Below are 27,979 nucleotides of genomic sequence, written 5' to 3'. Positions count from 1 at the left end.
ACTGTATACCAGTAGTAAAAATTGTGGGTGCACGTAACCCCAATATATTCTTTGAATTCCCAGTCAGACACTGGCACTATATGGCAGTAGCAAGAAATGAGGGTATTTGTATTCCCAATATATTCTTTGAATTCCCAGTCAGACAATGGCACTGTATACCAGTAGTAAAAATTGTGGGTGCACGTAACCCCAATATATTCTTTGAATTCCCAGTCAGACACTGGCACTATATGGCAGTAGCAAGAAATGAGGGTATTTGTATTCCCAATATATTCTTTGAATTCCCAGTCAGACAATGGCACTGTATACCAGTAGTAAAAATTGTGGGTGCACGTAACCCCAATATATTCTTTGAATTCCCAGTCAGACACTGGCACTATATGGCAGTAGCAAGAAATGAGGGTATTTGTATTCCCAATATATTCTTTGAATTCCCAGTCAGACAATGGCACTGTATACCAGTAGTAAAAATTGTGGGTGCACGTAACCCCAATATATTCTTTGAATTCCCAGTCAGACACTGGCACTATATGGTAGTAGCAAGAAATGAGGGTATTTGTATTCCCAATATATTCTTTGAATTCCCAGTCAGACAATGGCACTGTATACCAGTAGTAAAAATTGTGGGTGCACGTAACCCCAATATATTCTTTGAATTACCAGTCAGAAACTGGCACTATATGGCAGTAGCAAGAAATGAGGGTATTTATAACCCCAATATATTCTTTGAATTCCCAGTCAGACAATGGCACTGTATACCAGTAGTAAAAATTGTGGGTGCACGTAACCCCAATATATTCTTTGAATTACCAGTCAGAAACTGGCACTATATGGCAGTAGCAAGAAATGAGGGTATTTGTATTCCCAATATATTCTTTGAATTCCCAGTCAGACACTGGCACTATATGGCAGTAGCAAGAAATGAGGGTATTTGTATTCCCAATATATTCTTTGAATTCCCAGTCAGACAATGGCACTGTATACCAGTAGTAAAAATTGTGGGTGCACGTAACCCCAATATATTCTTTGAATTCCCAGTCAGACACTGGCACTATATGGCAGTAGCAAGAAATGAGGGTATTTGTATTCCCAATATATTCTTTGAATTCCCAGTCAGACAATGGCACTGTATACCAGTAGTAAAAATTGTGGGTGCACGTAACCCCAATATATTCTTTGAATTCCCAGTCAGACACTGGCACTATATGGCAGTAGCAAGAAATGAGGGTATTTGTATTCCCAATATATTCTTTGAATTCCCAGTCAGACAATGGCACTGTATACCAGTAGTAAAAATTGTGGGTGCACGTAACCCCAATATATTCTTTGAATTCCCAGTCAGACACTGGCACTATATGGCAGTAGCAAGAAATGAGGGTATTTGTATTCCCAATATATTCTTTGAATTCCCAGTCAGACAATGGCACTGTATACCAGTAGTAAAAATTGTGGGTGTATATAGCCCCAATTCTATTGCTAGGGGACTTGCAGGGTATTTCTGGGGTGAAGGTGGGGGGGCACACCGTTGGAACGGGTATCGGGGTATATATCGGGTATACGGGAATACACTGACAGTGTATTCCATTCAGGATCCTGGGAAAGCTGGGTTGCGGCGATTGAGCCCGTCAGTGCCACGTTACACTGACAAGCTTCTCCCTGGAATTTAGCTCTTATAAGAGCTGTTGGTTGTCTTCTCCTTCCTATCCTAGCCTGTCCCTGCCTACCCAGAATCTAAGCCCTAGCTAGCTGGACGGAAACCTCCGTCCTCGGTGAATTGCAAGCTCAGAATGACGCGAACCTGGGCGGCGCTGTTCTTTTAAATTAGAGGTCACATGTTTTCGGCAGCCAATGGGTTTTGCCTACTTTTCTCAACGTCACCGGTGTCGTAGTTCCTGTCCCACCTACCCTGCGCTGTTATTGGAGCAAAAAAGGCGCCAGGGAAGGTGGGAGGGGAATCGAGTAATGGCGCACTTTACCACGCGGTGTTCGATTCGATTCGAACATGCCGAACAGCCTAATATCCGATCGAACATGAGTTCGATAGAACACTGTTCGCTCATCTCTAATTACAGTTAGTCTCTTTGCACTGAAGAGCATGAGAAATATGTATATGGAGAAGATCCAGGAAGTGGGGACTCAACTTCTGTCTGCTCCAACCTGCCAACTATTTGTACAAATCATATGTGTAAGAACAAGTAAAAAACTGCTGGAAAAAAATGCACAGTTGTGGTTGCAGATGTATATGTCTAGTGTTTCAGTACACTCCTTCCTGCCATTATAATAGTTGTATGCTATGTAATGTCATGTTCTCACAATGCACTAATACTGGGTATCACTATGGTAAAGATACTAGACGCCGTAAGGACCTTCTGACGTCTCAAGGTCACATGACCAGATAGACGTGTCTTTAAATGTAAGGTAACAGCACCTGCTGGTCCTCCTGCCAAACCTAGGAGCTACATGGTGAATCTCACAGGCCATGTAAAGTACAGATACTTCTAGGACCATTCACCAGTCCATACAGAGGGGATAAGAGCCATACTGCTACTGCCTCCAAGAAGGAGAGAACCTGACAGAAAGGAGCAGCTAGAAAGAAGCCTTTCTGCATTCCTGGACCTAAAGAAGGCCTCCGCTCAAGTCCAGTGCTCTGTGGTTTCCAGGCCACGTGTATTAGGTCTGCGTCCGGCTATCGGATACCGCGACCCAGTAACCGTGAGTAACTACATATGCCCCAAATTAGTCACCCGCCGGGAGCCAACCGGTGAAGATCCCTCTTCTGTAGCTATAACCTGGACTGTGTCTCCTCAATACTCTAAATACCAAATCTGAGGAAAGTTGTGTCAGCATCAGCCATTACCTGTCAGTTTACAAGGGAATCCTTCTCACATACACCCTGCTCTATTGTACATGAGACTGTATCACTGTGAGGTATGGCGGCACTATATGGTAGTCCTCCTCACATGCACCCTGCTGTATTGTACATGAGACTGTATCACTGGGAGGTATGGCGGCACTATATGGTAGTCCTCCTCACATGCACCCTGCTGTATTGTACATGAGACTGTATCACTGTGAGGTATGGCGGCACTATATGGTAGTCCTCCTCACATGCACCCTGCTGTATTGTACATGAGACTGTATCACTGGGAGGTATTGCTGCATTTTATCAGAGTCCTCAGTAAAGAAACTTTTGGTTAACAAAGGACTGTGTCTTTTGCTATCCTTCTTTTGAAAATTGACTTGCTGTGTGTCCTATGAGAGGTGCCCCGCAGTCTGGACCACCACTACAGCTACCGTGACCATTACAACAGCTCAGCTATCAGAGGGACTACTACCCCCATTAGGTCCTACTATAACACCTGCATCCCTTGGGATACCACATATTTGTTAGGTGCTGTCTGTAAGGATTGGAGTCAGGGTCAGGCAGTGCAATGTGACACAGCTGGGAAAGCAACACTGTGCAACTAATGACAAAAAGGGGTCGCAGGCCCTGCAGCTATAACTATGCTGTAATATCTGAGATGAGGCAGACCAATGCACTTCCTAATTGAAGTGCGCCTACCACGGCTCCTAACCTTCTATCCGGCGGCTAGGATAAGGGGAGAGGAGGCCCTGAAAGTCCTAGGGACTGGAGTCACGGGGTCACACCTAAACAGAAAGCACAGTGTAAATGCAATGCAAAACAAAAGACTAAATAGCATGGAACCAGGGAGGACCACAAGTCCCAGCAAGACACAGAAGAGAAGGCGAGGTCAGACGAGCAAGAGGTCAAGCCAGGAGATATAATAAAAGGTACCAAATCAAAAGACAAGGGATAGTCAAAAATACAAGCCGGGTCTAAAAACCAAGAAACATATAGAATACAAACAGACAGGGAATCAGACTGAGCAGGGGGACCAGGAAACACAAAGTGAATGGCTGGCAAGGATCCATGCCTGGGTGGGGTTTAAATAGCAGCAGAAAAACACACCTGATGGCTAATGGCATGGAGACTGAGAGCAAGGAAAAGATTAACCCTTGATGACCTAAGCACACCCAATAGAACTCCTAACACGTCCCCTATCCAGCTTCTCCAGGAATTAGGACAGAAAACCCTGGGCAGACAGCATACACTAGTGCGAACGCCCCCTTAAAGACGACCTTTCATGTCCTTTAACATGGGCCATGTTACATATCACCGCAAAGCTGAGGGTGCACTGAATTCAGAGATATCTGCCAGAGATATCGGTGCCATTAGTTTCAATATTGTCAGAGGGGCCGACCTCACACCTTAGAGTCATTGCTTTTCTCACTGACCGACAATATTATATATACACTGTGGTGGAGCATTATACTGTGTGTGTGTGTGGGGGGGGGCACTCGGCAGACCATTATACAATTTATCAACTGAAAGTTCTTTTTTCTCCTAATTTTTTCAGGTTTTTTACTCCCTGACTGGCACAGGATTTCACTTCCACCTGCAATTCCCCCCTCCCCCAGATGTCGCTGGTCTTAATAAATTCCTCCCACTGGACTCAGATTGATACCCAGGCCGATGTGGCTATAATAGAAGAGTCAGAAAATATATAAGATAAAACAGAAATTATTTATTTTTTAAAATAAATAATATAAATTTTATCAGATATCTGCATCCTGGCAGACTTTACATCAGGATGCCGGTAAAGTATCAGATGGCACAACCATGGTGAAGACTGACTGAAGAGTTGGCGTATTCATTCTATAGTCTTCACTCTGCAGCAACACAGAATTGCCTTCCAGAATCCCGATGGCTGGGGGTCTTCTGCGGGGCTATTGGTGTTCCTCCTGGAATGTTTTGGGAACCACCTTCTGTTTGATGCCGAATCCATGGTTGGCCATGCCTCCTTTACTTGCCGTGTTGGTGTTGAAATTTCAGAAATATTTTCACTGCTCATCTTTTGCAGTTCTGTGGTTGATGATCTGAAACATTTGGGAAGCCACCATCTTCTTTGCGGCAAAACAGGATCTTGACATGGCCAGGCTTCCTTCACTTGACACTGTAAAGACGTAGTCATTGTCTCAGAGATGTTTTCGGTTACATTCTCTGACTGTATTACCTCCAAGTCTTTTTCTTCCTCAGAGATTTTATCGACATCCAAGCCATTTTTGGGTGTTATTACACGGATGCTCTCTTTGTCTCTCATCTCCTTTCCTTCCTCAACCATCTCTTCTTCCTCCTCCTCCTCTGGTATTGTCTCCAAGGTGGGCCAGAATAAGACCTCACCATACTGATCAGGCCAGAAGGCTGGCTCTGCCTCCTCTACCATTTCTCTCCATAATTCGTCTGGAAACTCTTCAATGTCTTCCATACTGACTACGCAGAAATTGCTCAGAAACACAAGCAACTCGCCACCATCAACTGTAACCCTCAAAGGAATATCAGTGCAGCACCTTGTTATATATCCTGCGTGATGTCATAAGGTTCTACCATAGCTAACACTAGGGAACATTCCGTGGTAGCTGCAGGTTTTTTTTTTAAAAATACTCTATATCTTTATTAAATCAATAATGTAAAACCACAATACGTCAGTTACATAATATGGAGTAAACACAATGAGGATGTAGCTGGGGTCCAAATGGCAACTATGTGATTTCCTTGGTGCCAGTTGCGACGAGCCCAACCACCTTGCTGCCATTTTATTTTAAAAAAAAGGCAGATAGACCCGTCACACACGGCCATGTGGAGGTTGCTGCATGTGTAGACCTGTGGCCTAAAGCTGAAGATACATTGAAAACAATGGTGAAGGTGGAAGATTTCAGATGCTTCCTCCATCATTCGGGCTACTGCTAGTGATGTCTGAGGCTCAGTGCTGCACTGAAGAGCATGAGAAATATGTACATGGAGAAGATCCTGGTCTGGTTCAACCTGCCAACCATTTGTACAAATCATATGAACAAGTAAAAAAAAAATTCTTTATATGAAATGGATAGCATATCCTTATTATTATTATTATTATTATTATTATTATTATTATTTATTTATATAGCACCATTAATCCCATGGTGCTTTACATTTGGGGGTTACATACAATACACAGAATATACAGGTAGATATAATACTAACAGCGACAGACTGGCACAGTGGGGTAGAGGGCCCTGCCCGCGAGGGCTTACAATCTATGAGGGAAGGGGGTAGAGACAGAAGGAGAGGGGGGAGACTGTACAGATGGCAGTGAGGTGATAGTGTTATTGGAGGTTGTAGCCCTTCCTGAATAGTTGAGTCTTCAGGGCCTTCTTGAAGCCTGTGATTGTGGGGGTCAGTCTTATGTGTCTTGGTAAGGAGTTCCAGAGTATGGGGGATGCACGAGAGAAATCTTGGAGGCGGTTGTGTGAGGAGCGGATGAGAGCAGAGTGGAGTAGGAGGTCATTGGAGGATCTGAGGTTACGTGTGGGCAGGTAGCGGGAGATTAGGTCAGAGATACATGGAGGGGCCAGGTTGTGGATGGCTTTGTATGTTAGTGTTAGTAGCTTGAACTCAATTCGCTGGGCTATAGGTAGCCAGTGGAGGGACTGACAGAGGGGAGCAGCCGATGAAGATCGGGGGGTGAGGTGGATTAAGCGAGCAGCGCAGTTTAAGGTGGACTGGAGGGGGGCGAGGGTGTTTGCTGGGAGTCCATGGAGAAGGGTGTTGCAGTAGTCTAGGCGGGAGATTATGAGGGCCTGGACGAGCATCTTGGTAGTTTCCTGGGTGAGGAAGGGGCGAATTCGGTGGATGTTCTTGAGCTGGAGGCGGCAGAAGGTGTTGAGGGCTTGAATATGTGGCTTGAAGGATAGGTCAGAGTCCAGGGTTACCCCAAGGCATCAGGCCTGTGGGACAGGGGTAATTGTGGTTCCATTAACTTTGATAGATGGGTCAGGTGGAGGGGCCATACAGGATGGGCTGAAGATGATAAACTCTGTTTTCTCCATGTTGAGTTTGAGAAAGCGGGAGGAGAGGAAGGAGGCTATGGCCGCTAAGCAATCTGGAACTCTGGCCAGAAGGGAGGTAATGTCTGGTCCAGAGATGTAGATTTGGGTGTCATTGGCATAGCAGTGGTACTGAAAGCCGTGAGATTCTATGAGTTGGCCCAGGCCAAGGGTGTAGATGGAGAACAGGAGGGGTCCTAGGACGGAGCCCTGGGGGACACCTACAGAGAGAGGGCGAGGTGAGGAGGTGGTGTGCGAGTAGGAGATGCTGAATGTGCGGTTGGTGAGGTATGAGGAGATCCAGGAATGGGCCAGGTCTGAGATACCAAGGGATGAGAGAATTTCTAACAGGAGGGAGTGGTCAACGGTGTCAAAGGCAGAGGAGAGGTCGAAGAGGAGGAGGACAGAGTAATGGCGCTTGGCTTTGGCGGTTAGCAGGTCGTTAGTGACTTTTGTTAGCAGTTTCAGTGGAGTGCCGGGGTCTGAAGCCTGACTGTAGTCTGTCAAAGAGCAGGTTGGATGAGAAATAGGAGGAGAGTTCGGAGTGGACATGCTGCTCAAGAAGTTTTGAGGCGTACGGGAGCAGAGAGATGGGACGATAGTTGGCAGGAGAGGACGGGTCGAGGGACGGTTTCTTAAGTATAGGAGTGACAGTGGCGTGTTTGAAGGCTGAGGGGAAGGATCAGTACTTCTTATTCATATCACACAATTTTGTAGAATTATCATAAATGTTCTTCTATAATTTTAGAACATTCATGTGAAGAAACAAGGAAAAAATACCATAAAATAAAAAGAAAACTATTACTCGCATAATAAATCTCTAGCGCCGCTCTAGTGGGCCTCACCAGTTTTTGCTGACTTTTTACCATTGGTATCATGCTGTATATTTACATGATCTCTGCAGCAAATCACTGACCTTAGCTGTGATGCTGGAATTTATGTTACAAGACAACATATATGGCCATATGGGTGCGCAGCTCATCACAGTAGTAGAAAAAATCTCAAAGACTGTCAAAGACTACTGGATCATGGTTAGGAAATACACCCGCCCTAGTGCAACTTGGCTGGACTGAAATGTCGTGCCGAGTTCAGCTCAGCATAGCCATGTTCAGGCAGGTAAATCCAACCAATACACGGACAGTTTTTCTCAAACTCAGCACATCCCTTAGGATTGTTGTCCAGTTTTGACTACCCACCTTGAAGATCTAGTTGTAGGATTATGGCTAGGGGGTGGTGACTAATAGAGGATTACAAGTCAGCCCTTTCAGCATGAATTATTCAAGGATTATGAGGTGGATTACATCACTTGGCATGCTCATAGACAACTTTTAATGAGTACAATATAAACAGCTATTGGCAAGACTATTTTCTTGGCACTACATAAAAAGCTATAGAGGAAGATGGTCATAAATAATTGGTGCGTGTACAGTTTAGAGTACAGTTCCTATTAGCTAGTAACTTCTCAAAGTGAAATAAGATGGAAGTAGACTTTGGGACCTTAAGCAAAGTCACCATTAAGTGGTAAATGAGTTTATACAGTTTGATCAGAATGTGTACCAAACACATTAATGGGTTTTTCCAGAAAATACATATATTATCTATCCACAAGAAGAATCCTAAATGTATGATTGCTCAGACCTCTAACTATTATTGGAATGTGAGTCTTATGCCCCCTATTCCTTCCAATACAGTGATGATAAGAAGTGTGAATGAAGTAGCGATCCAGTTTATTATATACGTATACTGCCATTCAAAGTCTATAGGACACATGGAAATACAACCTGTGTGGGAGCGTTATTATCAGTCAAGGTCACATCAGCGACTACATATTACATGATCATTTAAAATCTGGGTTTTTTTGCAGTGACTCTGGGTCATAAATCTGCTGTAAAAATCTGCTTTAAGCAATAATTGTGTAAAAAGTTTATGTTAGTAGAGATTTACAGGGGTAATACTGTCAGACACTTACTTCTCTCATGATGTATACAGACACACGGCCACGCTCACGTCCGTCACTGAAGAACATAGGTGCTCCAACCAATAGGACATCAGTTACTCCATCAGCATCCACGTCTACAGAGGCAACTTCACTGCCAAAATATGATCCAATCTACCAAGGATAGAAGAAAATCCTATTATTTCATCAACTCTATTAAAATGGTAGTAAGAGATGAGCGAACATTGTTCGGATCAGCCGATCCGAACAGCACGCTCCCATAGAAATGAATGGAAACACCTGTGACGCTGGCACAAACAGTGTTCGCTCATCCGATTCCACTATAGAAGGAAAGAAACACAGATGTTACAGTACTGTGTCATATCAAAGTACTATGTTAAGCGATTACCTGACTACCTAGCAGAGATTGGTGGATCACGAGGTTTTCCATTCCTTGCATGCTGAAGATTATTACTTTTCCTGTGTGGTTGAACCGTGGGGCTCCAGCAACATATAATTTCACACGTTGTGGTGTCATGACAGACGTCACAGTATAACCTGCCCAAGACAGAGAGAAAGACAAGTGTGATGCCATGAGCTGACCATGACCAAACTAAGATCCGATATTGTCCAATGTCAGTCAGTGATGAGCCCCTTTTGCACTGCATGGTACTGGATCGCCTCAGCTTGCCTTGACCCAATTTTGCCTTTGCGGAAATTTTGCCAATTTTGTGAAAAAGTACTAGAAAGTTCCTGGTACTGGGTACTTTTTTAGTACCTGCTTTAGACTAGGTACCAGGTGAACCAAAGTGACAATAAAAGGTGTTGTGTTTTTACCCAATATAATCCGTTGAAGGCAAGTTAGCACAACTCCATATACCTAAGGCTATTCCTACATGTTAGTCAGAAAAAAAAGGGTACCCAATGATAGGATCCCTGTAAAGGGAGTGTGTCACTTGAACCCATCCCCATTGATAGACAGGTTAGGGTTATCTGAATCAAGAAGTGTTTCTCCCATATGAATCAGTGCCTCAGTTTCTGAGATATTGTTGTTTTTGTGAATATGCAAATGGCCGTTTGGAGCAATGAGGGTTTTGCTATTGCTCCAAAATGTCAAGTGTGGAAGCGGTTTGGGGTGGGGGGCTTGAACAACTTTGCTCTAATGTGCATGGGTATATCATGGTATGTTAACATGTGACGTGTATTTGTAAAAGAAAATCCTACCCTGATGTATACTGTAATATACCTATAAACTTCTAGTGTACATATATATTCCAAAATTGCATAACACTACGTAACTCTTGGCATTGAAAATCAATGGCAGATGTATGCAACTGTATAAGTAAAATTGCATATATTTTATGTTTTTTTCTTGTTAAATCTAGACCTGAATACATTGCTTTGTGCATAGACAAGCCTTACGTGAGTTTGCACATAGATCTATGCATATGGCTTATCCTTGTAGTAAGCTGTATGGCCAGGCATACCTTATAGCGGAATGATTCTAATAAACTGCTGAGTCAAAACCACTAGCATTGAGAGGAGTTAATATTATAGGTGAGGAACACTTGGAAGAGCGTGAGCGGGCTGAGGACTTTTACGCATAGTTTGGTTTGAGAGCGCTGGCTCGCTGCCTTCCATAACATTATTGTACATGCCTGAAGTATGGGGGTAAGACAATACTAATGCAGCAGCAGCAGCGCTCAGCTCTCACACATTCCCCCTGCAGCAAATGTGGTGGTGTGGTGAGCAACTCCAGGCACGAGGCCAGACGTCTTTTCCACAGGACCCAAAGCAATAAGATCCATCCTGGACATTGAGGATATAAAACTCTTATTTTCCCCTTCAATTTTCCAAGCAATGTTCCAAGCCATAGATCAAAATTCAGAGCTGGGCATTAACCCGTAACGCATGTAATCCTCCATTTCCAATGAGGGGTATTTTACTGACCGGGTAAATGGCGTCATAAAAAGACATCTTTTATGTTAACCCTTTGTGCCAAATATTATTAGGCAGAATTTTACAATACTGATCTATAGGTCCCAGAGGTATCGTACAATTTCCAAAACGATCTACAACAAATAGATATATGTTCAAAATGATGGTAACATTGTACGCATCATATATGATATAAGGGGCAGCTAATAAATCAGGGGAGAAGTTGGGATAAGTGTGGTAGGAGCCAATAAAGGTTTTAAGGGGAGACAGGATCTGGGCAAGTAAAGCTGAAGATTAATTTTCTATATTAGTGGAAATTGCTTTGAGGTATTTAAGTTTGTAAACTCCATTATGTGCAGCAATGACTTGCCAAGAATGAATTTCAGATTATAAGCCTCATTGGTTTATAATTGTATAAGCAGACAGGTTCGTCCAGGTATTTATGGTGCCAGGTGACACATTTGGCTGCGGCTTATAACGTTTTATATTCTAAATGAAAAATCATTACTGAGTTAAGACATGTGTAAGAAGGCCAAAAATCTTAGATCATTTAGTAGGGATTATCAGTCACATGACTATGAGTTAGTCTTAAGTCCCTTGGTGAATAAAAGCACACGCTCTAGTCCTACTGTGTAGATAAGTGAGAGTCTATCACCTCCACCAAACATATAGAGCAGTTAACACCATGTTACACAGCACATTACTGTGATAAACAACATAGCTCTGTTGTACATGCCCCTTTATTAGATTTGGGAAAAAAACAACTCTGGAGACTTATGCAAATAGTAGCTGGTGCACTGGGGGCGGGCCATCAACCCTTGGAGCATTGCTCATACTGCTCAAGTAGGATGGGTGACATAACAGTGGTAGAATCAACTGTTACTGTATGGGGTGTCACAGGCAAGAGATGGTAGGGGTCTGCGTGACAATAGCAATGCTTCAGGGAGCAGAAGGCTGCCCCCAATGCTACATTTACATAAGACTTCCAGGACCCATGATCTATGGTCAAAATTTTTGAATATTTGATCCACCAGGATTACCAAGATAAGCTGCATGGTTCTTAAGTTCATCAGGAAACTCCTTGAGGTAAGATTCTCTTCGAGGTATCACCTTCCCACTACTGGTTTCTTTTAGAACAGCCCCATTCCAGTCATAAGCACCAACAGCTCCAAGCAAAATCCCGTCCTAGAAGAAAGCATGAAAAAAGTTTTTGATAGATAAATGATGAATATATTAAAAGGGCGATCTTACCTTACATAGGTGCAGGGTGTTGGACAACAAGGTTGTGCATAACAATGTATATGACTTGTGTGAATGCCCCTCACAAAAAAAGGTATTCTTTGGTCATTCTTAGGGTATAACTAAGGCTGGTCTTACACAACAGTAAGGGCTCGTTCACATCTGCGTTCTCCTCTCCGTACTGCAGGTTTCCGTTTCCTGCATAAAACAGAGCAGGAGACGGAAACCTGCAGGAGTCTCTCTCACCCATTCATTTGAATGGGTGAGAAAGCTGTCCGGCCGTGAGCGGTGGTGAGCGTTTTATGCTCTCCGCCGCGAAACCGGGTTTTATAATCTGGACACAGAGTCGGACATGCAGTACTCTGTGTCTGGATTAAAAAAACCGGTTTCGCGGCGGAGAGCACAAAACGCTCACCGCCGCTCACGGCCGGACCCGGTCTGTGGTTTCCGTCTTCTGGCATGCAGAAGACGGAAACCACAGAATGGAGACCATAGACGCAGGTGTGAACCTAGCGTAATTTAAGTCCGCAAATGGTCCGCAATTGAGGGTTTTCAATTGCAGACCATTTGCGGACACATTATATTCAGTGCGGCCTCTTACACCACCGGATATTTTATCCGTGGTGTGCCAGGCCGTGACAGAGGTCTGCACTGAATACCGCAGGTCCGCAAAGGCCGTGCAGCAGGACATGGGCGTCTGCGATGTCTATGTTGCTAACCAGCATCTAGTGTTGCTGATCAGCAACTTGCGGACCGTAAAATCAATATGGTCGTGTAAGACCAGCCTAAAGGTCTAATGACCTTCGCTTAGGCAAAAACTCAGTTTGGGCCCCTCTGTGATTTCTTTCAATAGTCAACCAACTCCCATGCATACATTTTAGCAACATTTCAATTTCCCTTTCCTTCAATATCTGGTCCCAGACCATCCTGAAGATTTCTTCACAACATGTCGGTGTGCACACAAGCTTCCTATCATTCCCATTCCATAGGAGTACCCCACAAACAGTAATTGTGCCCCCTTTTTGTGCCACAGCTTCCACAGATTCCAACAGATGACAACTGGACGGCTGTGTATAATAAATCTCACTCCAGCTCACCAGAAGGCAGGGGTCATAAATTTACAATGTACAGACTGCCAGCCATCAAAGGAAATCAGAAAGGAGACCAAAGAAGCAGGGAAGGATATGGAAGAAGCACATTTTAGCATCTGGAGTAGAAGATAGTTTCACCTATTTTATTATTTACCTCCTTCCATATAATTTATCCAATATATCGTTTCCAAACCACAATGAAAAAAGAGGAAGGTAGAAAATTCCTACAGAAATAACATTTAATCCATCTTCTTTATGTAATGGACGGTATAAGGTTGAACATCCTTTACTTAATGACCACTGTTGCCTAAAGGATTTGTGGCTTGCAGACTTGGACCTGACATCAGGTTATTATAGGGTCAGTTTGTGAGGCCTAGACCTGAGTGAAGGGCGGGTAGGAAGGCTGAGATATAGCTCAACCAGCAGCAAGGAATAAAATATAATAAGAAATATAAAACTGTATATAAGAAATATTGTTTTAAGCTGTATATATTGTTTCCTTTATACTGAAATATCTGGCTCAATTCTCTGCATATGTTATTCATTGAGAAGCTTCATGGTTTACTTCCATCTTTCTAGTCTTGTGATGGGCACACAGCTACTTGGTTTATTACTGTTAGTCTGTGTATCAGAATTGTGCACCTATCTGTTCATTTTTGCTCCGAGGTGTATTTGGCATCCATGATGTGTGGGGTTAAGCCTTTGAACCATAACTGTTTCTATCATCCGCTTTGTGCAACTTGTTTTAATAGAAACACTAAAAGCGTAGGCACACAGATGGGCATCTGTTTGAATCTGTTTTACATAGACTTCAGTTAAAAAAAAAAAAAAAAAACACCTCACCAGATGGTATAGGAGAGGTGACCATGCTTTTGGTCTAGCAGAAAAAAAGAGAAAGAAGAATGTGATTTTTTTTTTAACATTGACGTCTATGGAACGTAGAGGCCCATCCATTAAGCATTCTGCATGAGGACCCCCCGAACAGACTACCGAACGCATTGGCAAGCGGTGTGCAGTAAAAGCACACGGACCCCATAGACTATAATGGGGTCCGTGTGCTTTCCGCACGGTCTCTGCACGAGTCATGTGGACAGGAAAGTAGATTGTGAAGTACTTTTCTGTCCACATGCTCCGTGCGGAGATTGTGCGGAAAGCACACGGGCCCCAATATAGTCTATGGGGTCCGTGTACTTTCACTGCACACCGCTTGCCAATGCGTTTGGTAGTCTGTTCGGGGGGGTCCCCATGCAGACTCCTTGAACAGATTACTGACGCAGATGTGAACCAGGCCTTAGTTAAAACTGATCTGCTAAGCATATTATAGAAATGCAATGTGAACATAGACTTAGATGAGCAGATGGACTGAGTTTCACAGTCGTGTGCATCTAGCCTTAGGGTGCCCGTACAGAATCGGGTTCGGCATTGGGTTTTGATCAGTTTTTATATGCAGTTTTGAAGCCAAATTCAAGTGTGGATTGTAAAGGGAGAAAATATATTAAGGGCAAGTGATACTCCTCAGAAGCTGATGCAGAATCCAATTGTGTATAGACAGCCTGTGGATCTTCACCAATAATATAAGGGGGCATGCTAATGTTACCGTAGCTGCACGTGGTTGAAACCCTGCCCGAATGTGGCTGCCATGTTTATAAACTAAAACCATGCAATGAATGGAGACTGCACATGGGTAGGGTTTGGGTCACAACCTTAACATATCCAATCTGATTTTTTTTATTAATTAGAACATGACGTTTATCATCTTTCTATGCCATTTTTGTAGGTGACCATAGAACCTTCTATACTTACCTCCACTACATGTGACGAGAACCCCGCCTGGGACATTTCAAGCCCAAATGATGTCTCATTTTTACTGGTTCCTGCAATTAAAAGAAAATCAGAACTTGAGTAATGGAATATTTTCTGTGAATTTTCTTGCAAACTGAATATGACAATTTGAACATTGTGAATGTGAACATTTACAATGGGTATAAGTTACAAACATAATTCATTGTAAATATAGTTAGAACAATTCTTAACAATATGATTAGAAAAGCAGATATAAGATGTAGGACATTTCAGGCAGTCATATTTTAAATACATTAAAATAAAGTTTCTAAATCTGTAACCCAATGGTCCTTAGTTGACTTCAGCTCCGCAATACACAAAGCTATCACATTATCTTGACTCTTTATCTTGGCAGGGCATTCTCCAGCACCCACTTCCTACATTCCATCCTCTCCACATACAGAACAATCCGTCTTCTCTCTTCAATTCAGTGATATAAATCTACATAGCCAAGTTACATGGAGTAGAGGTCCATAAAGGTCCACATCAAATGCAGAGAATCATTTTTTCCACTGACCCACAAATATTCTCTTCCTTCTCAAACTTTTGAACTCTCCTACATAGTCTTGCCCTACAGATATGTATCCCAAACTATCTGACACAAGACAAAAGCTTCAGTTATAGTGATACCTTGGTAGATTGCAAGATATCTACAAGCACGCATGAAACGTTGACCCTAGTGGTACATTATGGCTAGATATAACTGACCGGGCTTATTGTAAACCTAATGTCATTGGTGATAATAATACAAATTGTACATAATATATACTACACGTAATACATTATTATACATACCTCCTTCTAGATTAAATATTCTTTCACCGAGCGCATCCACAATGTCCTTCAAGGCAGCTTCATCCGTCACGTTAAAGAAATGCTTGTCATCTGGATCACTGGCAATGTACTTGATCTCATTGAGAAAAGCTTCAGGATTAATCTTTCTCCTATTATAATATCCCAAAACCTGAATATAAAGAAAAGTATATTACATTCTATCCACTGCATCGGTATTGCAACTCAGCCCTATTTAGGCATTGCTTATAGGGCTTTTTTAAACAACCATTCTTTGGTGGGGGAAAAATGTTTGTTAAAAGGCTCCAAATAGGTTAAAAGAAAGCGGCCACAAGAAAATGACCGCACAGACATGCTCAGTCAGCTCTGCCCAAAGCCCGATTGCAGTGCCAACAGCGCATGTGTGGGATTTAGATCCCGAAGACACCATCGCCGGAATAAGACATCACAGAGTACACGACAGAGAGGCGTTCCAGTAGAAGATGGAGGCGGTGCTGGAGAGTTTTCAAGTAACACAGGGGACGCCCCCAGTACTGTTTGAGTGCAAGGGAATGCCCCGAGTACTTCGAGAAAACTCATTAGCATAACAATAAAACTGGGATATCTACCAAACGGCGGCTCAGAGAAGAATTCTAAAGGTACGAGAAAAATAGCCTTTCTAAAGGCTATACCGACGTGGTGTTTGTGGAAAATTGGTTTCTAATGATAGAATCCCTTTAAGACATACAGATAGAATAGTATAAGATTAGAGACAAATACTTACTGCCACGGCGTAACGTGTGATGTTGTCTCTTTCACTTCTCTCTATCACTCTCTTCAGATCAGGGCTGTCGTGGGACTCTCCATCTGTAATAACTATCATCACTTTCTTGGCACCCTTTCTTCCACCATGCTGGAAAGCTTCGGTACTAGGCAAGATCATAAATACCAATGCAAATTCACTCCAAGTCATTTCTGAAAGGAGCATACACTTTAAGATGCAATGCATACACAACTTCATGTATCCTCACCAGGCTTTCTCAATCCCCAGTGCAGTTCGGGTCTCTTCCCCTCCCCTTTGCTCAATACGCTTGGCAGCCTCTACCACCTCATTCACTGAGCGAAAGTCTTTTAAGTAAAATTCATGAACTACCTTTTCCCCATACTGCAGGACTCCAACCTATGGCAAATGGAAGGTCTTATTAGGGCAACTGTAGCTTTAATGTACACGTATATGCCTCTTTTTATCATTTATACCTGTATCTGTCCAGGAGCAATGTAGAATTTTTGTAGGATGCTGATGAGGAAGCCTTGCACTTCTTCCCAAGGGTAAATGCTGTTGGATCCATCCAGAACAATGACAATATCCATGAAAGTTGGGCATCCTGAAGAAAGAAACCCAGGTAGTAAAAATAGAGAAAGAGATTTTAACTGATAACATGAATTACAAAGTTTTTTTATATTTGCTTGACTATAGATCAGTTGACAATTGTGACTATTTAAGCTTACTTTGAAGAGCGGGAGCCACAATCCCAGAGAAACGGAAATTGGCATTGACCCTGGAGCACATCCCTGTGGTGTAATAGGAACTTCCACATTCATGGGACCAGAGTGGGCTGCAAGCCTGAAACATAAAATATACCGGCACTTTTACTGTCCATGCAATAATCGTATATAGCTACTGAATGCAGTACCAAGGCAAGAAAGGTTGCAAACAAGCCTGGCATATTGGACACATGCAGGAACAGTTGAGGGGGATTGCATCAATGAATCATAAAACTAGTAGAGAGCCAGATATGGCATGCAGCAACAAATAATAGGAGTCTGGTATATCCAGTAGCTAAAGCATTAATACAGCACAGACACATTATATAACATAACATGACATTACCACAAAGCTATTATCTTTGGGATTTGTGACTAGGCTCATTCCCAAGCGCATGTTGTCCTTTCGCTCCGAGATGTTGGACAGCATCACCCTGCCTGAGAGACCTCCAGTTACCAGAGACACAGACTTCTGAGACCTCCACAGAGACCTGAGAAACCTCTGAGTTACCACAGAGACCTTAGAGACAGTCAAGCTACCACACAGACCTCATTCTTAACGTATGCTTCCAAGAAAGACAACATCTTGTGTAAATTAGAATGCATTTAATGTTTTGTGCTGCTCTAGATGCCCTATAAGTGTGAATAAGTACTTAATGAGGTTCCAGTGAAAGCATTATATTGGAGAGACAAACACATGTAGTAACGCTCTTATAGTATATGACCTTGTAAATAATCTTCATTATAAATGTATTCAGTAACTTAGTAAGAAGTAGGAGACAGGTGGAAGGAAGTATGACTACAGGATCTAACTACACAGGGTTTCAAACAAGAAGACACGTCTGTCTGCATATTGGATGTAGATTCAAACGGTTGGATATTTCAAGACTGTTTGCAAAGCTGCTTATTTTTTCTGAGCACTAGATCAATAAAATTGGTTGTGAAAGTGGACATAGAATTTGAAAGAGTGTTTCAAGCTTCTAAAAATATAGAAAAAGTATAGTTGTACTGTGCTAAACCTGGGCTTGCTATGGATGGCATTAATATGTAAAAATAGTTTCCATGATTCTTCCCACTCACAATCATTTACTCTATCTACATATGCTTTAGTGCAACAGCGATCTACTACTGACACATTCGGTTTGTCCCACACTGAATGTGCATTATCTGCTGACCAGCATGTTAAACACAATCCCTTCATAGACAGGAAGTAGAAGAGCCAGGAAGAAATAATTGAAAGGCCAGAAAAACCTTTGAATGGTTGAGAGGGCCCAAATGAAAGGATGAGCATATGGGCTATTGCAGATTGTCCAGTAGGCGCAATCAAACCATGAAGATTGTATTAATATATTTTTATATGTTGTGTCACAAGAATATATATTGGATAAGACTACATATCATTCCATATCATATTTGATGTATGTAACTTAATAAACTGTATTTGAAAGACATGTTTGATGATATGTCACCTACCGATTCCAAGCTTGCTGCAGTCATTAGAAGTATCATTGGCTACTGAACATCTGTAGATGTCTCCTGTTCTCTGAGCTCCATTGTGATCAAAAGGAGCACCAACCACCAACCTGCATGAAGAAACAGAATGAAAAAATTCAATCTACGATGCAAGTTCAGACATTGATAAGGCAAATAGATGATACTACTGAGGTGTTTCTTCACACTGGAAGGAAACCATGTGAAACAATTTACATTGAATTTGGGTCTTTATTTTAGAAAAACATTAGACACATAGATAAAGTATAACACAGAAGTGTGACTTCAATATCATCCATCATTGCATGCATAAAAGGTGGCAGGCACAGGAACATCATACCAGGAATATACCTGGAGACTATGCCATCCTTTAATGAATTTAATGAAAGCTGGATTAAAATTACCACCATTTACATCCAATCGTAAATTTATAAGTTTTATTTTTTTATGCAAATTGAACTCTGTTCAATACAAAGCCATTTCTCCATTCTTCCCTTCCTAGATGTAGCTTTGCATGTGACCTTTCCAAATAGTTGATATACTGGAAAAATAGAATTGGGAAATGGAAATTACAGTAAGGAAAATATACATCATTCTCAAGGGTACGGAGGTAATGAAGGATAGCAGATTTATTTGTTCATTTAAAGACATCACCAAGAGACTTGTAAAATCCAGGAGGTTTGATAAAAACCACAAGTGACAAGCAGAAGCAGCTTGTGGGTTGCACAGAAGTTTGAGGTTTGTAGCTCCACTCAGGTCCAACTTGTATCAGATTTCTAGACATGGTTAACAGTGTATGTGACTAATGTCGGCAACAGTAAATGTACATGTTAAAAAGTGCAAGGCAATGAGAAAGCTCACAGCCTGAAAACACAAATGTTATGTCCTACTATATTCTTAATATATTACATATTAGTTGATATTAGCTACTGATTCCAGCAAGACTGGTTGACTGTCTACTGGGTATGGTAATGTCCCCACTCTTACCCACCGGTATGCTCAGCATGCTAAGCCAAATATATATATATATATATATATATATATATATATATATATATATATGGAATGTCTGTCAGCCAACATTGATCTAGACTAAGGCCCTACATGGCGGCCGCAGCAAAAAAGTGATACGGGAAAAAAACGCAGTGGCAATACATTGTGGGTTTTTCCACAGCGCTTTTTCCAGAAAGTTCGTAGAAGTTTTCTCTGTGCTCTTTCTGTTTCAATTATACCTATAGGGAAACCACCGGGGTTTCTGTAGGTATAATTGACATCCTGCCATTTCCGAAACCACAACGGTATCCGCTGCGTGTATTTTCCTGCAAAGTGTGCATGGGATTCGCTAGTTTATGCCACATGAGGCCTCGCCCTTAAAGTGTATGTACAATAATGAGTTGAGTCTCCCATTAGTGAATGGAACAGCTTTTAATTGAGTCCCATATTAGTAAACGTAAGAGTGGTCGCCAATGCGTACCGCCAGTCATGTGTATGGAGTACACAGTGAAAGTGTTCTATGTTTGCTAATGGTTGAAAAGTTCAGCAAAAACCCCTTAATAGTTGGGCCTAATAAGAGACCTTTAGCCATTGTGTCCAGTTTTCTACGTATTAGGTCAAATAAACACAAGGCAAGGCCTTCATTTCTGCTCCAAATGATAAATAGACATGATACCAAGAAAAATTGACTTTGTTGCCAATGGCAACCTATCACAGTGCAGCTTTCATTTTTCTTGGACATAATCGAAAATGAAAGCTGTGCTGTGATTGGTTGCTATGGGTTGCAAAGGTAGTTTTTCTTTTGTAAAGCTCCCAAATCTGACCTCAGACCTTGCCTGTAGTTTCTATTAAAAAGCTAGTATTGCATATATCATATCTCATAGGGCAGAGTTATTAAAATGGCCTTAAAACAAAACTGTCTAGGTCGCTCATAGCAACCAATCACAGTGCAGCTTTCATTTTGTACACTAATCTTGAAAAATTAAAACCACGTTTTAATTGGTTGCTATATTGATAAATAGATGGATAGATAGATAGATAGATAGATAGATAGATAGATAGATAGATAGATAGATAGATAGGAGATACATAGATAGATAGATAGATAGATAGATAGATAGATAGATAGATAGGAGATGATAGATAGATAGATAGATAGATAGATAGATAGATAGATAGGAGATGATAGATAGATAGATAGATAGATAGATAGATAGATAGATAGATAGATAGGAGATACATAGATAGATAGATAGATAGATAGATAGATAGATAGATAGATAGATATGAGAGAGAGAGATAGATAGATAGATAGATAGATAGATAGGATATAGATAAATAGATAGATATGAGATAGAGAGATAGATAGATAGATAGATAGATAGATAGATAGATAGATAGAAGATAGATAGATAGATAGATAGATAGATAGATAGGAGATAGATAGATAGATAGATAGATAGATAGAAGATAGATAGATAGATAGATAGATAGATAGATAGATAGATAGGAGAGATAGATAGATAGATAGATAGATAGATAGATAGATAGATAGATAGATAGATAGATAGATAGGAGAGATAGATAGATAGATAGATAGATAGATAGATAGATAGGAGATAGATAGATAGATAGATAGATAGATAGATAGATAGATAGATAGATAACTATAGTTACACAGTTCAATGAGCCATTCTATACTATTTCCTTATGTGCTGAGACATGACGAACATTCATATAACCCTCCATAGAGCAATACATGAACAAGCTGCCAGTCTCATTATATTTACTTGGCTGCTACCAATGGAAATTTCGGAGCTCTCTTTTACCTCTCTCTGCCATATGAAGTAACATGAAACCTGCCAAACACTAGTTCTTAATATTACATTATGATATATCCAGATGACACAAACAGTAAATAAATCACAGTCTATTGAAGACTGCGCACTGGCATTACACTGTCAGCTGCTATTCCGTGTCATTGATCATGTCTTAGATTATGATTTGTTATGTAATATTTTTGTCAGATTTCTACGTCAGTACAGAAAAATGGAATGCAAGCTGGGGACAGGTTTTTTACATGGTGGAGGCCAACAGAGCCAGACAGATCCTACTGACTATAATGGCGTACATCGGTTTTCATTATGATGTCTGCAATTTTCCTGGATGCAAAAGAAGAGTTGGCAGGACTTATTTGTCTGGGATATTTGATGGTACCTGCAGCAGAGACTCCAACACAGATGTGAATGCAACTTAATATAGATGGCTGGTCCTGTTGAAGTCAGTCGGATTTCTCTACTTTTCTTTTTTGAAGATAGAGGCCTTTAAAGGGGTTATCCACTTTCTTATAGTCATGGCCTATCCTTAAGACAGGATATCGATATTAAATCTGCAAGGGTACCTGGGATCACCTGACACTTGGGATCCTTGCAGATCAGCTGCCCCCAGACAGTGCAGCTCCTGGTATGGTTTATATGCCCGCACTGCGCTGTTCACTCACTGCACGAAGTATGGCAGTGACTTTAGGTAGACAAAAGTAGACAGTTCCCACTCACTTCTGCACGACTGGTCAGGTATCTTAAGCTGCATTCACATCTGTGTCGGACCCTTGCACACCTAATATCAATGCCTTGTCCCAAGGATAGGCAACCAAAATTAGAAAGTGCATCACCTATTTATTCCTACTGTGCAAAAATCCACCTGCAAAAAACTCTGTGAACTTACCCTTAGTTGTGGAAACGCAGCTTTTTTTTTTTTGTTGCAGAATTTGCTGCTGTTTTTTGAGCCAAAGCCAAAGCCAAAAATGGCTACAAAAGGAATGGGAAATGTAGAGGAAGTTCTTAGGCTGGGTTCAAACGGGGGTTTTTTGGACCAGATTTTGACGCATAATCCGCTTTAGAATCCATTCCAAAAACCCGCCTCCCATTGACTTCAGTGGGAGCTGTTCAATTCCCTTTTCCGCAAGTGGTTTCTTCCTGCTCGTGGAAAAAAAAAGCGGCTTGCCCTTTCTTGCCGCAGATTCCACGGCACAACACTCCCTCTCAACTAGGTTCATTCATTGGGCCTAATCCAGAACGGAATGCCATGACTGTCGGAATTCCGTGACAGTCGCGGCTAGCCGCGGGAGGCGATCCTGAGGTGGCTTCCCATGTTAAAATCTGATCCAAAATACCCTGTGTGAACCCAGCCTTATACTTCTACCTTCTGCTCAATCCACTTCTTGGCTTTGGTTCAAAAAAAACGTAGCAAAATCTGAAGCCAAAGAAGCTGCGTTTCCGCAAAGTGGGACCTTAGCCTTAGGCTACTTTCAGGCAGCAGTGTTTGGTCAGTGATTTTATTCAGTGATTGTAAGCTAAAATTAGGAATGGAGACTACACAGAGATCAGGTATAATAAAAATATTTGTACCTGTTCTGTGTTTTAACCCACTGACTGATGGAAATCACTGACCAAACACTGACCATGTGAAAGCAACCTTAATGCTGGATGGAAACTGATAACAATCAGTCCAGTTGCTGATGGATCCTCTCATACTTAATATTGTCTGTAGTTATTATTTTCAGCATTAAGATCTGATTTTGTGATTGGCTGTGGGTTTCCCTGGCTTGTTCACACATGAATACCATATGAAGCCCAGCTCATAACCACATGAATCCCAGATGAGGTCCAGTTCTTTAATGTATGAAAACCAGATGAAACCGGGTTCAAACATATGACTAGTGATACCAGGACACAAGCTAACTCATAAATCCTATAGTACATGAAAAGCCTAATGAACGGATTTATATTCTACTCAACTACAAATAAATACTGCCAAAATCTAATGATTTGCTAACTGGACTTGTCACATTTTTTGGTGCACGATGGATCTTATGCCCCACTTGCCACTTTGTTTAACAATAAGTAAGGTGGACTGGGTCGGAGATGCCCTGGTCCATCTGATTAACCATAACTCACACCAACAAAATGACGCGAAAGCTAAACCAATCCATGACTAGTGTAGATTTCAGTTCAGGCACATCTACATATGCAAGGATTAAGGGGCCAGAGACTCTTAGTATTTCTTGCATGTCTAGTGCCTGTCTGGGAATAATTTAAGACTGATGTAAGAATTGCAAACCTTAATAAATTCCCTCCAATATCTTGTACCTAGTGAAGGGCATTAGGAAACAATGCATATCACATGAAAGTCTCTTTTATAGTGTTCTTATGAAGACAATACTACTTGCATTGATCATGGACTAAGGCTAGGTTCCCACCTAGGAATCTGACATGAATTTGTGAGCGGATTCTGCCCCCAAATCTGTGGCAGATTCCGTTCCGAATCTGCCTCCCATTGCTTTTAATGCAAAGCAGAGATCGCAGCAAGACATAGAAGAAATCAGTGTCCTGCCAATCTTGTCGCAAATTCTGCACCTTATTACTGGCGGATTCTGCAGCTCAGGAGACTCTGCCGATTAGGTCCATTCATCTGGGCCTATTCATCAGAGGAACGCTTCCGTCGTGGCAATCCTGCAGTCAAATATGGCAGCAGAAAATGAAGAGGAACTTCTCTTCATTTTTTGCCGCGTGAACCTGGTCTAAAGGTTCTCATACACCTTCACAGCTATTCCTCCTGATTCCCCCACACATATGCATACCTGGCTTATCACATACGTATTTTAATGGGAGAATACAGTAAACCACCTGGCGGCAACTTATCTCTTATGAGAACTTACAGATTGGGCATATAAAATGAAACAGGTCTACCATTCTTTGGGGAGATTTAGCAAACTACACACATAAAATAATTGCCAGTCCTGCCAAAATTGGCAGATTTTTCCCATCTTTGCTCTTGAGTGTATGGGAACCTTAAGTGTTATAAGTTTTTCCCAAAGCTTTCCAGGTTCTGAGAAATGTCTCATGAAAATGCATACGATTGCTGTCAAAGCATGAACAGTATTATTTGTACGATTGTAATTACCCGCCATGTTTTACAGTGCAGAAATTAACTCTTTCATGTAGTTTACTTTCAGAGTAAGCTTCATATATTGTATAGTTACAATAGGATAATGTAATCCATTGCCTTGGTAAGGGCTATTGATTTCTCAGCAACTTTGTGTATCTGCTGCACATTCACAGTTGCAGGTTGGTAGCGGATTAGATGTTATTTTATTTTATAGGTTTTGGTTCATTTTTAGCAGACAAAGCGGGTTTGGGAATCTGTCCATGAGACTGGAAGCAGCAGCCAAAGACTACTCACAAAACCAGATGTGAGGGGAGTGTGTGTATTGGCTCATTGGGCAACAATGAACTTTGCAGGAAACGTAACCCTATGAACGATGGAAATATACACTGCAATGTGCTTTTTGCACCCAAAGATGCTCTCATATCTGCTGGTCCCTGAAATGACTAGCAGTTCGGAATCCTTGATGTCTCCCCACACACAGTTAGGAGCGCATGCTGTGCACATGTGGCCACGCTGGTGATGGGGACATTCCAAGGCGACAGACATAAAGGAGGAACCTTCAAACATCTGGTCAAATGGAGCTGAGCCAGGAAAATATAAACAGCAGCAGAATTGTAACCCAGCAACGGGGCAGACTCATGAAACTAGGATGGAGGGCTGCTCAAAGCATCCCCTGATCCCTAGAGATGACACCCAATAAAAAGATTGACTTCATTCCAAATACCATAATTCTATGAGATTCTCATAAAAGCACAGTATACTAATAACAGTTGTGTCCCGTGAGCAGCGACTGCTAGGATAAAACATCAGCAGGTGTGGTGCTCAATGCAGGCAGCAAAGTCAGTGAGGTCATTGGTGACAACTTATAAAAACCTACAAGAAAATAGTGAAAAAAATAGGATTTATTCTACATGTATCCTTATTTATTGAAAGACAATATACTGATGTATTAAAAGAAATCTGTCAGGTTTTATACGACCCTTTAATACAACTCATTGCTTTGGCCGTGCTCATAGATAGATAGTTATCAGTAAGATAGATAGATAGATAGATAGATACTGATAGATAGTTATTAGTAAGGAGTATGATTATTGAAATCCTCATCAATATACAGCATTCACCATCTTGTACATCCAGTACAACTCAACAATGACCCCTCAATAGTACAGAGCACCTATCACCTTAGGCACCTATGGATACATACTTTAAACAGTTGGATATCTTCATTGTCAGAGCACAAGACTTGCTTGGGAAAGGTGCGGGAAGAGTTAAGTCAAAAGTGAGCTGAGCATGTAATGGTGGCAGAGGTTCAGAGCTAAGGGAGGTTGGCGCTGCAAATAGACTCAGTATAGTATTATTTGGATTATGATATTCTGCCCTGTGTACATTGCATTGACTGGTGCATTAGGTTGTATTTGGTGCATTTAGCATCTACATGATGTTGCTTTCAGAAGTGCTTTAGGTGTTTTCTGGAGACTGTATCTTGTGATGACCACACAGAAGTTGAATAAAGTTGCACATGTGAATTGCATTGCAGGAGAAGTTGTTTGTTACTCTCCCGTGGTCTGACCCACTGATGTCATTGGCCAGTCTCGGTTCCTGCGCCTTGGAGAGAGAGCTGGCCTGCAGGAGCAGAAGGATAGCCCGCTGCAGGAGGACAGCTTGTAAGGGGAGCTAGCATGAGAAGCAGAGTGTGTGGTTTGCAGGAGGAGAGAGGGAAACAGTTGTAAGACGCCAGCTGAGGTAACCCCTTTGACAGTGAAAGTGGTTGTTCATCACCTCAGCATGGGGACCTGCCTGGTTAGTGTTCTACTCCACAGTGTTTACCAACTTTGTTGAAAACCTCTTGTGCTATTAACATGTCCTTCTCTGTTTGTGAGAGACTCCAGGGGTGGTGTCTGTGGGTAGGTCAGAAGGAGACAGGCCAAATACGGTGTTGTGTAAGCCACAGAAGGGAATGGTGATAGCCATGTAGAGCTAACATACCATTGACCAGTTGCAAGCAACTACCCATCGGCCCCTGGTATAGCTACAAAGTATACCAAAATACAAAGTATACACATAATACCTTAAGACCACACAAGACACTACTGACAAGCTATATACAGGCTTCTCTAGGATGCAGTAACAATTTGGTTTGTTGGACCATCTGATATTGAATGTGGCCAAATTCCGGGTAGTGTGTGAATTTCTGGGCCCCCATCTTCACACAAGCACCGCGTGAAGGGGGAATAAACCATGACTTGTGATGTCATGTCGACAAGAGGGAAAAGATCGCATCTAGTACCGTGCCAGCAAGAAGACAAGGTCCAGGCTGTCACCAGAAGGAAGAATAACATCCATTCTGCCTCCTTTATTCTTCCTGATGTTGTATCTGGGCCTGTGGCGGATCACATTGCATTGATTCTGAATAGCATCACTTGAACTGTTATATCTCTTCTCCCCCACGAAAGCTGCGTCCAAGCTGTTGTTTACAAAGAATTCCTCTTACATCACTTCTGTATCCTAAGGCAGAGCGGAGCTGGCACATCTCATACACTTTACGCCTTCTGATGTTGGACATTTACACATCAAATGGACTCATTTCATATTCTTTCCATTTAATAAGTAACTTCCCTTGGGTCAACTTCGGTTTACTCTAAATCCCTGGATCAGGAGTGCTTGTTACATAACAGGCATGGTATCTCAGCATCTGTACTCATCACACTTGACCAACAGTCTCCATCACTGACCCGGGGGGACATGACTAATTCCTGCACGCACTCAGCCTGACCAGATGATTGGATTACATAATTCTGTCCTTCAGATTAATTTAGGCATCATGAATATGTACATGAGGACTAAAACAATTAAACTATGGCATTAACTATTACCATGAATTAACATTACTGGTATAAAATACACAATCTCAACCACTATGTGGAAATCCATTTTTATAATATTTTGTTAGCTTACAGCTTGTCTTTATCTATATCTTTTATCATAAGTATTCTGCTATTTCTCCTTTATACTACAAACAGAGAGAAGAGGAGATTCTGCTCTCCTATCTTTCTCTCTTTCACATTCACAGTAGCAGCAGCATGGAGGACATTACACAACACTAATGAGTAGTTATGCTGTGAATTTAGCAATGGAGTGAGTTCACAGCAGTAGGCCTCTGTTCATTTCCTCCTTTCTAACAATGATATCAATAGTCCCCCCACATGGCAATTGCAACTCATCACTAGTCTCATAGTTGGTTCGGTCACCCATGCAGAGATTT

General features: G+C 41.8%; 1 protein-coding gene across 1 annotated transcript in view; it reads right to left on the bottom strand.

The window, feature by feature from the left end:
- ITGA11 (integrin subunit alpha 11) overlaps positions 1 to 27,979 on the bottom strand; it is a 97,014-nt gene that overhangs the window by 47,592 nt on the left and 21,443 nt on the right. Inside the window, exons 3-13 of the mRNA XM_075273192.1 lie at positions 18,760 to 18,869; positions 17,633 to 17,724; positions 17,251 to 17,365; positions 16,999 to 17,126; positions 16,773 to 16,921; positions 16,526 to 16,670; positions 15,766 to 15,934; positions 14,932 to 15,002; positions 11,839 to 11,983; positions 9,270 to 9,418; positions 8,894 to 9,034 (exon numbers count right to left, since the gene is read on the bottom strand). Coding sequence (XP_075129293.1) covers positions 8,894 to 9,034; positions 9,270 to 9,418; positions 11,839 to 11,983; positions 14,932 to 15,002; positions 15,766 to 15,934; positions 16,526 to 16,670; positions 16,773 to 16,921; positions 16,999 to 17,126; positions 17,251 to 17,365; positions 17,633 to 17,724; positions 18,760 to 18,869 — 1,414 coding nt within the window. The remainder of the gene's footprint in view (positions 1 to 8,893; positions 9,035 to 9,269; positions 9,419 to 11,838; positions 11,984 to 14,931; positions 15,003 to 15,765; positions 15,935 to 16,525; positions 16,671 to 16,772; positions 16,922 to 16,998; positions 17,127 to 17,250; positions 17,366 to 17,632; positions 17,725 to 18,759; positions 18,870 to 27,979) is intronic.

This window comes from Leptodactylus fuscus, chromosome 5, assembly GCF_031893055.1.
Source record: "Leptodactylus fuscus isolate aLepFus1 chromosome 5, aLepFus1.hap2, whole genome shotgun sequence".
Lineage (NCBI taxonomy): Eukaryota > Metazoa > Chordata > Amphibia > Anura > Leptodactylidae > Leptodactylus > Leptodactylus fuscus.
The sequence above is the reverse complement of the archived record's forward strand: the minus strand, read 5'-3'. Positions and strand labels throughout refer to the sequence as shown.